At 41.1% G+C, this 13,941-nt stretch overlaps 1 protein-coding gene across 3 annotated transcripts in view; it reads left to right on the forward strand.

Moving 5' to 3' along the window:
* The first annotated feature begins 10,124 nt into the window (after nucleotides 1-10,124).
* The window catches only part of TRDMT1 (tRNA aspartic acid methyltransferase 1), a 30,317-nt gene continuing 26,500 nt past the window's right edge, over nucleotides 10,125-13,941 (forward strand). For all 3 annotated transcript variants that reach the window (XM_082753875.1, XM_082753874.1, XM_082753876.1), the window contains exon 1: nucleotides 10,125-10,330. In XM_082753875.1, the coding sequence (XP_082610001.1) occupies nucleotides 10,267-10,330 (64 nt within the window). In that variant the 5' untranslated portion in view covers nucleotides 10,125-10,266. The remainder of the gene's footprint in view (nucleotides 10,331-13,941) is intronic.

Genomic DNA, 13,941 nt, shown 5'->3' on the forward strand with positions numbered 1-13,941 from the left:
AAACTGGTAAGTCTTTCATCACTAGGGAAGTGTTCTGAGCATGACTCATGCCACCCAGTTGCACGATGTTATTACTGCTGTGCATAAAGTTCCCCTCTACTCTGGTTTCTAGTTGCCAGAAGAGGGTATTTTCTGTATCCTTTCATCCCTCCTTTAACAAATCAGGTAGGCATTTTCAAAGCCAGTATGGCCCTCTGCCTGAGTCCCGTGTTGTCTCAAACAGCATGCACAATTCTAGCAACATAGTGGAGAGAAACTGAAGTTTTTCAGCTCTCTCATAGGTCGAGCGATTACTGTAATCCATCCTTAAAAAATAAGGAAAAAAAAAAAAAGATAACCTGTATACTCTGAATCACTGCATTTAATAGCAACAGCACCAGCCGATGACTCTCAACAGTATCTTTAGTAATGACTGGGACGTAAAGGCCAAGATTTTCCAAACTGACAAGAGGCATGGCACGCTTTGAGGTTTGACGCTTAGCCTGAAACTCTTTAAGCAGAACTAATTTCCAGACCGTGCCAAGTGCCTCAGTCTTGATTTGGGTGTTCAAAGCTAGGTAACTTGAAATTTCAGCTGTTTGACTTCCTTATTTCATGAAGCTTGCATTTTGCCAAAGACAAACCAGGCAAAACTCATTCAGAGAGCAAAAGAACAAGAGAAGAGCATGAGGATTTTGAATATAAATGAGAATGTTAATACCGTTAATTTGACCCAATCATCTTTTAAAAGCTTGGAAGTCCTTTTTACTTAGAGAACTTGTTTTTATTAGGTAGGAATAAGAAAATGTGTGTTTGGATGGTCACATAGTTGTACATACAGAGGAAAACAAGGCACACAACGGAGAAATGATGGCAGTGAAAAGGGCAACAGAAATCACAGACTGAGGAAGACATCAGATTAAATGAACATGGTATAATCAGAGTCCTTGTCTTCACATTTTTGAGAGAGAGGAAAAGGTACCACATTCAGCAGCAGAAAGATGTCAATACTTAAATAACAGGGACTGAGTGGAAAAATAAGGAGAAGATGAATGCTGCACTGAGCTAAATTACAGCATGGCAAGATGGGGAAAATGGGGGCAAGAGAAGATGTAGGACATGAAGTGTTTTTTAGCTGAAAGGGAGTACCCCATAATCCTACATTGAAAAAGAAAGAAAATAAAAACAAACAAACAAACAAACAAACAAACAAAAAACAGGTTCAATAAATACTTGGGCATGTGTTGAATACTTAAAGAGATGATGTACAGGACCATAGAAAAGACAGGCTTGAGGAGAAAAAATGAACTTCACTTTATGCTTCCAGAGCTTGAAGAAACATTAAATCATCCAGGAGAAAATACGGTAATGACAGAGATTAATTATTGTTGCTTCTTCTTCGTGGTTCACTCTTGTGGACTGATACAAAACTGGAGGAGCTAGCGATTGCTGACAAGAAAAACAACATTTTACTGAAGGCCGACTCTGTCAGTGCCGTGTTCCCCCTGCACCCTCCCCATGCTTACTAATGTGTCTTCTAGCCTCAGATTCTTTGATCTGGTGGAACTAACGTCCCATGGTGCAAAGCTTGCCTAGCTCATCACAAATGAACTGAGGAAAGAATGGGGAGAAATTCTTTCAGCACTGTTCACATCTCACCCTGATACCTAATATTGGAAATTGTTCACGTGGCTTTAGTTATAGCTGTGCTTTTTGTTTTGAGGGAGTCTCACAAATGGAATAAAAGACTATTGTAAATATTTGTTTGAAGATGAATTTTCTGGAATACCTTCCTTCAGTATCCATGCAAACAATTTCACATTGCATTTTGATGACTATATAGTCTATTTTTTTTTTCTTTTTTCTTTTTTTTTTTTTTTCCTTCTTTTTTTCCCTAAGGAACTACTCAAAGATCATGATGGACACTTTATAAAGCCTTTTTAACTTAAGTAAAGGATTTTACTTTATAGTCACTTCAAGCTTTCAGTAGAGGCTTTGTAAAACGCTTTTTCTTTCTGTCCTTTGCTACATTGTTGACTTTGCTGTCTTGGCTTTGCTATCAAGAACAGTACTCAGTTGTTATCCCTGCAGTCAGCTGTTAGCACAGGTAGAAGTCAACAGCATGGATGAACATTCATTTGTCACATTACAATGGGAAACCATACATACAAATTTGTCTGGGATTGCTGTTTTAAATTTTGAGATTGCAAACCTTTTCAAACTTGAGTCATCCATCCATTCATCCATCCATTCTCTCTTTTGGAAAAAGCTAAAAGAAGTGATTCTAGTATGCCATTAATGAACCCTGTCAGTTACACATTTACTACTTCTTTTTGGCCAAGCTTTTTCAAAGCAAACTGCTTCAAGGGCTCCTCTAGCCAAAAAACAATTAAATCTGGGGAGTGATTTCATTCTTCTCTCTCCCCCAGTTCCATCACTTACACAAAGCATAAATAGCCTAATGTTTTCTTGCCATGATATACCAGGAAATGATGATGTTCTTTTTGAGGAAGGGGCAGGACACAGCAATGGAATTATTAATTACGTGCTGCAATTGTTCAATTCTTCCTTTGAGATGCCCAGGACAAGCAGAAAAGTACTAGCTGAGGGCCAAGTTTTTACTGGATTCCTCAGTTTGAGCTCTTGTGCCAAATCCTTGGTTCCAATGAGTCTCATAAACTGACTGTACATTGTGTTAGCCACTCTGGGATTAGTTAGCTTCTTACAAAGGGAAGGGGACGTGGCTTGCACACCCCAAAGCGGAGAAGACCGAGTTTCTAAGATGAGTTGCTTTTACATGCCAGCTCTATGCTTCATCTCCGAGCATAAATATGCTCTGTCCAGATGGGGTTGAAGAGGGAAGATGATCTAGATTTAAATTGGTAGTATGCAAAAATCAAAAATAAAATTGTATGCTGGAGGGACTGGAGTAGAAAAAGTATTAAACACACATAAAGCAGATGGCGCATATGGTTGGAGAAGGAAACGAGAAAGTATCTAGAAGAGTGGAGAGTCCATATTTTTCAGGTGGAAAGGTGTCCTGCTTTCCATTACAAACACGGACTCACAATATACCTGAAACTTTCCTTGATAATTTGGCTTTTGCTTATGGTCATTGAGGAAAAGAGTTAATGGAAAGAGTTAATGCCTGTGTAGAATGACTGGAGGAAGGAAATAGAAACTATTTAGGAGCTTTGTAGATGCTTTATTGGTGTTGACTCTCAGACCTTTGCCAGTGTTTGTGACTGCTTATCTGACACAGAATATGCATTTCCCATAAGCTCCACAACATGGAGGTTAGCAAGCCTACAACCCAAGTCCAAAGCACAGCAGGATGAAATACCTTCCCGTGTAATGAAGGAGCCTTCTAGGTAATGAAACAACATGCAGGCCAGACCTTTCAAAGACAGAGGACTGGATTACTGTGGATATGGTAATAACGCTGTTCTCCAACAGATGTATTCCTAAAATCATCAACTGCTATAGTATCAAGAGAAATCTAGAGATACATTCTGTAAATGAATTCTCTCAATAACATAATACTATTGTACTATCATATTTGTGGTGCCTGGACTGGTGCTGACAATGGGATGTATGCATAATGTAGTGCATAATGTAGGTTTATTAATGACTTGTGTTTAACTCCCTTACTTTTCTGATTTTTGAACAACTGTGCTCTATAGCATAGGAGATGAGTGCTATATGTGACTTGGCACTGTTTCTGCAATGAAGTCATCCTCAGGGACTTTGGCTGCTGTGCAGGGTCCCTGATAGACAATTCCAACAATATCCCATTGTATGTCTCTTATGAATTATGTGAAACATTTGCTGGAGTCTTAAATCAGCCCAACTCCCTACAGATGAATATTGACACTGCCAGTCTATACTGGCATATGTCTTGTGCAAGAAGACTTCCCTTCTTCAGAAAGAACTATTTTAGGCTTTCTTAACCCATTTAGGTTAGGTTTATTTGTGCTGCTGTCTCTAGGCTGTCTCAGCAAAATTAACATTTTAAATTTATAGCCCTTTTTCTAAAAAAGGTTTGTTTCAGCTTTAGGAAGACCCGTTCTTACCTGAGGCAATACTTAATTGGGAAAAAGGATCCAAACAAACCTAGCAGCCAAAACTGACAACTTTCTGCTTTAGCTGGAAAATTTTACAAGATTTTACAGGATTTTCAATTTATCCTCTATTCCATTTTACCTTTACACAATCTCACAACTTCTTCAAACCTGTGCATTTCTATAGACTATTTTCTAAGAGACTTTCTGGTAGAACAGAGCTATGTCCCAGCTGCTAAGCTTTAGCATATCGGTATGCTTGACAGACACCTGAAGACACAAATGTAGTAAAAAAAGAGAATATTTACACTGCAGTCACTCCTATAATTGCAGTTTTAAGTGACATATCAAATGGACTTAAACTAGTTTTGAAGTAACTCATTTGCTAAGTGCCAGTAATGTAACCAAGGTGGAGCACTTCAGTGCTGCAGAGGCACCGTGTACTCAACTTCTTGGGCAGGTTTTGTAGTCCTCAGTGCATGCATTTGTGGTTTCAAGACAGCTCAGAAAGTCTGTAGTTACAGCTCTGCTGTGGCTGCATTAAAGATTTTCTTCCTCTCCGGAGGAAACACCCTACTACTGAAATCCTACCACCATGGTGACCAGCGCAAGGCATCTCATTTCCTGTGCCAGCTACAGGCTTACTCAAAGATTAAAATCATCACGTGGGGCCGAATGAAAAAAAACAAAACAAAGTTTGGGCAGGGGAAGAACCCTTTAAAAAAAGACAAGCCTGTGGTATACAAAAGTTTTAGGTGATACAAAATGGGTTTGTGACTAAAGGCATGATCAATGCCAATGTATAGATAGCTACAAGTCTTTCTCAGTTTCTCATTCTATACACTATATACTATGCACACCATATGGGGATGCTGGAAATTAAAACTCCTGCCTTAAGCAAAAAGGTAAGAAGCACATCCAGGCTTGCCATCTGCACTCATCTATCTCTTTTCCCTTATCCCCCCTCCTCTGAGAGAGCTGAGGGCATGTTACCATCTCCTCCTGCTCTGCAAGCGAGCTGGGATCTCCCACACCATCAACTCCATCCTGAGGGAGTGGCTTGAACGGTTCCCTCCTTGAACCAACGCCTGGCCCTGCGTCTGCTGCCCCCAGTTTCCTGTGACCCTTCAAGATCTGACTCAAAACAAGTTCACTGCAACAGAAATCTTTTGGCTGACTGCAGCAGGACTTGTAGAGCTCAGATTCTGCTTTTGTTCAGTCCTGCAAAGATTTTATATAGGGATATATCTTGCTTACTAGCTTTTATTTTGTTTATTTATTTTAAATCCTTTATTTTTGGCCAGGTGTTGGAATGCATAAGTACAACAAGAAAGTCAACAACACCATGTTGACATAATGCCTCTCATCCAGCCAGGCTTACCACTGCAGGCCAAACATAACAAACAGGCCAGATTTGTTTATATTTATTTCAACCAGGAAGGTAATGAATTAATTAGAGAAGCAATGTCTTTTTTATCCCTTATTCCCTACAGAGTACATGCATAACTCCAGAACCTGAAAATAAAATGTTGAAACAAGATTAATGTCTGAAAATAGAAAGGCTATAAATACTTGTGTTTGATGGCTCTTCTAAGTAATTTCAGTTATATATACTTTCCCTGCATAGAGTGCTTAGAAACGGGTTGGGAGAGGCTAACAAACCTAGCTTGATGTGGGTTTCACTTCTAGTCTTGCAGATGTGTAGGATTACAAATAAAAATTGTAGCCTTCGTTGGACGTACTGGCACAGCCCAGCACGGTTCCTAGAAATGCCATGTTGGTGGCTGAAAGCTACCTTTACTGAGCAACACTTCATCAGAAACCAAATGTGATAAAGTCTCTCATGAAACATTACATCTCGTACAGCTCAATTTTGATAAACTGCAAAAGGTTTTCAGTATTAGTAACATACTGGGCCAATGGTTATGGAAACAATAATTTATGCTAGACATCCTCAGTGAACTTTTTGAATCAGTGATTGCATTGCAAGGGTATGACATGCCTAGCATTCCTTCCTAGCCACTGTGATTTCTGACCCAGAACTTGAGCTTCTCTTCCAGACAGCTGAGATGTCTGTATAATTTTTCTGATCTTCATTTAGGTATTTAGTAGGTTATACTAGACTTTTGGACAAAAGAAATCTTGTTTGTCATTCAACCACCAACAATATTTGCTTGTACTGCAGCTTCAATGCACTTTTAAACACTTGGCATGTCCGCAGAGAGAGATTTTTCTTGTTCTCTTTCCTTTTTTGCATATAGAGGAAATGCTCACAAACACTTCAAAGTACAGATCTACTAGCTTCCACTATGTGGCTTTGCAGTGAGGGATTACATTCAAAGGAAACTTGAAGCAATTGATACTGCTACGGCGTCGTGGCATCAATAAAACCCTGTGACATGCACTGCAGACTGGCGACCTTCAGCTCACAGATGGGTGCAGATGGATGCCTTGCTGGCCTGTTAGTCACTGCTTCCTGCAGATGGGATGGCAGGGAGGAACTGCAGGAGAAGATTTGAAAACTGCAGAAGGCCTAAGGTGCCTATAAAATGTTGCTTGGGGGGTTCTTTCATGTATTTGTTGCTGGTGTGAACTATATAAACACAACAGTGGAAACCCTTTCTATTTTCTTTGAGCACGAGAGCATGCATAGCCCTGTCACAGTTTGTTACTTTAACTTCCAGTTGCTGCTACAGTGAAATACAGAATCCTAAAGTGGTGTTTTTTGCATGTTTCTCTGATGTTATTTTGCAGCGTGGGTAATTGTAACAGTTTTAACAATTTGAAAGCCTTGCAAGAAGAGAAAATATTGCAGTGGTTTCCCTTGCATGTTCCTCTTACCACATGCGTCTATTTCACTGGATGTGTTTAGTGGTTACCAGGACAACAGTTTCAGATCTAGCATGATTACCTATATCATACCAGTCATCAGAGATGTGGGTAAACTTCGGAAACTTCTGAACTGAGGAAATGCTGCCAGTTGCTAGGAGGCAGGAGTTTTCCAAAGCTATCTCAATGAAAATGCTGGTATCACATGCTGATGTCTTGGCTTTAGAAATGTCACTAAATGATCAGTTTGCTTAACATGTATTTTACTGTAAATATATGTCAGTCAAGAAAATAAATGTTTTGTCAATGCATTATCATAGTTCTATGGATATGTTGGTTTAGAATAAACTAGTTTTTCTTTATAAAAGCCTAGCATTTCTTATTTAAAGCCAGGTATATTATTGAGGCATAACTGATACATGAAACAGTAAATACCTGTGTCCAAATAACATTAAGAGTTCAGAGCTGCATAATCTGAAATCCCTTATCAGAAAGTCAAAATCAGAAGAGTCATAGAACAAACTTCTTCCTTTGAAGTCTTAAGGAGCTTTACTGAGAGTAGAATAGGGCCTGAAGGCAGATATTGGACTTGAACTTGTTATTAATCTCCTCTGTTAATCAAATCAAATGTTGTTTGAGATTTACAGGAATCCTATCCATCCTATATGCACAAAGCAAAGAAAGAGTTGTCACAGTACCCAAATTTCAGTAAGTCAGAGAGATTCAGTTGGGAAATTTTGCAGACATCTGGCTGCTGCCAGGCCACAAGACCAAGAGAGAGCACCCATTTAGCCTGTCCCATGGTGGTGGCAATATGTGTTATCAAAATTTTTCCTAACTTAACTATGAACAATCACTTTCACATGGCACACTCTCTTTTGCAATGCTTCAGATCTTTTGTAAGAAGAAGGGTATGAGTGACCAGTGATCTTGGTGCTTCTCAGTCATTGCCTCAATCTCTAAAATAAACACTATACCTTAAATTTTATTATAAAAGGTCTGATAAAAAATATAGTTATTTTTATGCTGTATTTATAGGAAGTGTGCTAGATGTAATTGTTTCCAGAGTCTCAGATTTGGTTTGGTCCTTTTCATAGCTGTCAATTAATAAGGAGAACCAGGTTAGGGCAGATGCCATTACACATAATTATAAAAGTGATTATTGGCATTTGTTTAAAAATGAGTACAGGGGAAATTTTGGTATTTCCTATTCTTTGCAAATTTCTGCTAATGAAATCTTGGCCTAGTTTATGCATTTCTTTGTTGCCAGAGTGGAGGCTTGTTGATCATATTCTATGGCTTACTACACAGAGGATGCCTGGTAGAGGAGGTAGGTGGAGAATTTCCCCTGAGCAGGGAATATTCCACTGTCACCAGTATGGCAAAAATGTATCTGCTACTTTCTCCACTTGACTCTACCTTTGCCACATGAATGGCAAGAATACTTTGGAATCAAGGAAAGGGGAGGGAAAAACAGGGCTCAAGTATGTCTTCCCTTCTGATACAAGGAAATATTGTTCCTCTGTAGCTTTAATTGCTCCAGATACTGGGCAGCTCCAAATAAATGAACTGCTTGTGACTGCCTAAAGCCCTCATTACAATATTTAGCTTTGCTGTGATGTATATAGATTGTTGAACTAGTAACACAAGGAGCTAAAATTCATTAATTGGCTTTACTAATTTCAGTAGTCTCTTAAAAGCTTCATTTTTCTTTACCTTTACCTTGTATCTTGTATTTTGACAGGCTCCTACTGACGTTTATCTTATTAGCTGAGAACAACCTTGTTCATCACAGCCATCATCATCATCCTGAATCCTTTTCTTCAGTCTTCCTCATCACCTTTGTCTGACAACTGTTTTCTTCAGCCAGAATACTCCCTGTTTTGTTAAGCCATGTGATTCAGCTGCCTTTCTCAGTTCTTCACCCACTGCCTGTGCAAGCTACCTATCTTGTCACTTCTTGTAATGTGCGCTGCTCCCCTCTTTGGTACCTCAGCCGCTACACTTCCTTTCAGAAATTGTCGAAGTAGACTTCAGGCTTCTTTTTTTAGTCACATGGTTACTTCCATGGCTGGCAAATAAATCGACAGCCCCAGACTCTGTTGATGAAAATCCACAGTGAATGACAGAACTGTTACACAAAAAAAAAAAAAAAAAAAAAAAAAAAAAAAAAAAAAAAAAAAAAGCTCGAGGACTGATATTCTTACTTTGAATCTTTTAATAGTGCTTCTGATTCTACTGTTTTCCACAGTCAATGAGCTCCCTATGTTGAACATACTTGTTGATGGGAGTATGTTCAACATACTCCCATCAGTATGTTGAAAGACAGCACATCTCCTTCTGGTTCACTGTCCACTTTCAGCTAAAAATTGTGTCTACACTGAAAGACAAGAGATAGGAGTTACTCTGACAGGCTGCATGAGGCAGCTCCTAAAGAAAAACAAACACCTTGAAATCCACCTTATTTTTGGCAGGTTTCTAGGAGGCTCCACAAAAATATAATTAACTTAAGATTAGAGAAACATTTTCAGATTTTGTTTTTTTTCATGTTTCATCTTCACTTTTGAATCTAAATCTTCAAACTTTGGCATAGACGAGTATTTTTACTTTGTGTGAGGTAAGTATCCCACATTGTACTGTGCAGTATATTTACTCTTTGGGTTTTGTAAGTACATGTAAATGCATCTGCCTGGCATTTCTTGTTACAAACTAACTGCTTCTCAGGGGCAACTATGTGTCTTTGAGTCACCTCTTCCTTTTTAATTTAGAGAAAGCAATTTCATAGCATTAAGACAAATTAGGAGAGTTTCATCAGTTATTTCCTTCCTTCCTGTTCCACCAGCATTGCGGGCTTTGAAACGGCTTTTCAAACCATCCCTGCAGACTAAAATCACTCCTGCAAAAAGCAGACAAACGCTTAGGCCGGCAGAATTGCCACATGCCATCAGCATCAGCTGCCCAGCCGGACAGCAGACCGGCACCATCCCCAGCGGGCGGGCACAGCCCTTTTGGGGGCCCTTTTTCCCTTCTCTCCCCATGTCTGTCCTGCAGAGTTTGGGAAGCATCCTCCTGGGCTCTTGCTGACAGGCTGGGCTTGGGGAGTCACTAAGAGCCCTGCCTCATTTGCAAGGCACAAGCCACCCTAATCAATTTCTGCCCCCAGTCTGCCTTTCCAGCACGCCCTTTGCTGATTTCACCCACACGACCGGCCTCCCCACACAGGCGAGGGACTGGCCATGCTAGCAGGTGGCTTCCCCACGGGGTTTCAGCCCGTTTTGGGGTTTAATGAGCAATTAGCAGCGCCCCACGGAGCGAGCGGAGTGGGAACGAAAGAGAAACGGAACGGGCGGACGGCGTTCGGGGAGGCGGCCGGCGGGGCCGGGCTGTGCGCTGCGGGATGGCGGCGCTGCGGGTGCTGGAGCTGTACAGCGGCATCGGGGGCATGCACCAGGCCCTGAGAGGTACCCGCCGCCATCACCGCCTTCCCCGGGCCCCCCTTCTCCTTCCCCGGCGGGGGCGCCATCTTCTCGCTGCGCCCCCGGCCCCCGGGGGGCTGCGGAGGGCGCCATCTTCTCGACGGGGCGGGCTAAGATGGCCCCGCTCCTCAGCCCCTCTCCTTAGGCGGTGCCCCTCGCCCCGCCGTTTTGCACAAGCACCGTGGGGAAGGAGGGGAGGGAGGAAGCCCTGAGTGAGGCCACGGCCTCTCCTCTCATCCCTTAGCCACGTTCTCCCCTTCTCCAGGGGTAGGAAATGGGTGGGGGGCCGGGGAGGGGGCTGTGCCCTTGAGGTGGATGTGGGGGTGAGGTGTAAGGGGCGGTGGCAGCTGGGTTTTGGCTAGTGAGGTGTTTGTGTCAGTGGTCCACGGCAATGAGGGTGGTGAAGGGCCTGGAGCACAAGTTCTATGAGGAGCAGCTGAGGGAACTGGGGTTTAGTCTGCAGGCTCAGGGCAGACCTCATTGCTCTCTGCAACTGACTGAAAGGAAATTGTGGGGAGCAGGGGGTCAGCCTCTTCTCACAGGTAACTAGTGACAGGACTACAGGGAATGGCTTCAAGTTGTGCCAGGGGACGTTCCGGTTGGAAATGAGGAGACATTTCTTCTCAGTAAGAGCAGTCAGGCACTGGGACAGGTTGCCCAGGGAGGTGGTGGTGTCACCATCCCTGGGGGTGTTCAAGGAAAGGTTGGACATGGTGCTTAGGGACATGGTTTAGTGGGTGACATTGGTGGTAAGGGGATGGTTGGACCAGATGATCCTGAAGGTGTTCTCCAACCTTTATGATTCTAAACTGGGCAGTGCCCCGAAGTGGTTGTGGCTCGCTGGGTAGCACCGTGCACTTGGAGAATACTGGGGTGGAGGTGAGGGATCTGTGGTCCTGTCTCGGCCCAGGTACCTGCTCTCAGGAAAACCCTGATTTTGCACACATTAATATGTGCTCTGTTGTCTGCTGGCATGCCCCTGCTACAAATGGGACCAGGGTCACACAGGCAAATTAGCCAGGTTATCCCATAGGCGTGCAGGTAGACTCAGTGTTTTCATCTTTCAGTACAGAATCATCTAGGTTGGAAGGGACCTCCAAGATCACCGAGTCCAACCTCTGACCTAACACTAACAAGTCCTCCACTAAACAGTATCACTATCTCACGTAGTTTGGTGAATAGCTATTTTCTAAACATGAAAATCGAATATAACACGTGAGCTGATATTGTGAGTTCATGCTAGATCATGTGCCTGGGTGAGTTTTTGATCTGGTATCAGGAACGCTGGAGAAGAATTTTATTTATTTTAGATCGTAAAAGCTGTGGCCTGGGTGACCTTCACCAAGTCCCATGGACTCTTTGTGACTTGGCTTCCCCAAATTAAAAAATTGAGCTAGGGTTATTGAGCTCCTTTGTTAGGCACCCTGGGCTTTGTTACTGTGCTCAGTCCAGGTGTCAACACAAATCTGTATCATTTACAATGATCATGATAATAATTTTAATTACAACTACAATCCTTCAAATACTAAACCTTTCATAATTGTTAACAGCCCTTCTGTTACTCTGTACAGCAGAGAGCATTTTCCTAAAAACATCAGGCGAAAACTCACTTTACCTTGTTCTTCCAGTGAGCTATGTAATATTAAAAGATTATACCTAGGGTAGAGTCCGCTTTGCATCGTTCATTCATTTAAACCATTGTCAGTGAGGCATTTTTCTACTGTATAATTTTTGCTTGAATGTTTATGTATGTTTTGTGTATGTATAACATGTAAAATACATTGTATACCAAAATAGGTACCCTCATTGTTATTGTAAATAATCCTAACCACCTGTTGAAGTAACGCGTGTTCCTTATTTCCAAACACATCCTTTTGAGTGTTAAGAGCAAAATATATCTGGGTACGGAGCTGTAGATTTGCAGGCTTTGTGGAATCAAGAGAGAGTATGGCGGTAACGATAACACTTTTCTTGTAGTCTTGTTCCTTAAAGTGGTGGGGAACTATGTGTGTTACGGACACGCATGGGGGTGGAATTAAATGATCTTTAAGGTTTGTTCCCACCCAAACAATTCTACAATTCCAGACAGTTTCCAAATTTCCGTAGAAAGTGGACAGATTCCTGAAACTTAGCCTACACCACGGCCCTCACTCAGCTTGTTATGTGTTGGTTTTTGTATGTATACAAAAATATTTACCAAGTGTCACCTGGCTCTGTTCTTAACACAATAATAGGCATCTTGTGAATGTTCAGCTGTGTTCTGCACTAATTAACTCATCGTAATGCCAGATGTGATATCCTGTAGCCATCCATCTCCAACTAGGCAAACACCATTTGCAACACAACAAAATGCTTAGGGAATGGGGACGTTGGAAATGCAGCCTTAGAAGATTATCGGACTACTTGTAAACTTGTATCCAAAAGGTATACTGATTGAATGATGCCACAGGGGACATACGAAGGCTTGGAAATGTATACATCTTTTATATCTTGTGTACTTTGGAGAGTGAAAGAATTAACCAAAGCATATGTATTGCTTCCCAGAAGGGTAAATTTATTTCCAATAAGATGAGAATCTTATTTCAAGTCTAGTGAAAGCTAATAGGCAACTGAATAAAAGGGTATATATAATTTGCACTGAATTATATATTTAATGGCAGGCCATTATATAGAACTGGTTTTGATGAATTGAATTGCATTCAGGAATACTGATACAGTCAGGCGTTTTGATCTCTTCTGCTGTTTTTTTCTTTATAAGTCTTTTAGACATCTGGATTCAGTTTTCTTAGTTTATAGAGGAAGAAAGTGAAGTCAAGAGGATTTAAGTGTTTGCTTTTATGTGGAAATCAAACAGAAAAGTGAATGTTCCTTTGAAAGTACTTTTTGTATTATAATAATAGGATTTCTTATATGTTTTCAGCCTATATGTGTATCTGAAACCATGCTATTTGAAGATGTCTCTGGTACAATTTTTTGGATGTTGAAAGAAAGCCCTCCATTTCACGAGTGCTTTTATAAGCCAGATGCGTGAGAGATGAAGGCTATGTGCAATACTGTATTTTCTTGGTATGGTTTCTATTGAATCTATACAGCCAAGAACAACAACAGAATCATTTAGAAAAGAGAGAAAACATAAAACACTTCAGTGCAGCCACTCCAGGACAGCTACTTGTTCAGCAACATGGATTCTGTAGTTCTGGCAACTTCTCGCTCAGTGTTGGTTCCTGGCTCTGTTACACAGCCAGTTTTTTGGCCAGTTGTGTTCAGCAGCACTGATCCAACATTGTATTTTGTCTGTGTAATTGTCAGCGTTTTCAATGGCAAATAGGTATTTTCCAGGAAATCTGTGGCTTTCTTTTTTTTACCTTGATGTCCTTTTTGGCAGCAATTTTTTATAAGCTTAATTCTAAGACAGCATATAATTGGGTTTGCAGGATGAGGATGTTCATTGTTTTGTCAGTTGTCATTAAAATAAAATGCATTTGGCAGCAAGTAATGTACCATTGTTTTTTAGGTTGTCCTCACCTACACTAAGAAATAAATGAATTTTAATAGACCCACAGAGGTTTGTATCCAAGTCTTCTTCTATTTCTACA

This window comes from Aythya marila (genome assembly GCF_965140915.1).
Source record: "Aythya marila genome assembly, chromosome: 2".
Taxonomy (NCBI): Eukaryota; Metazoa; Chordata; class Aves; order Anseriformes; family Anatidae; genus Aythya; species Aythya marila.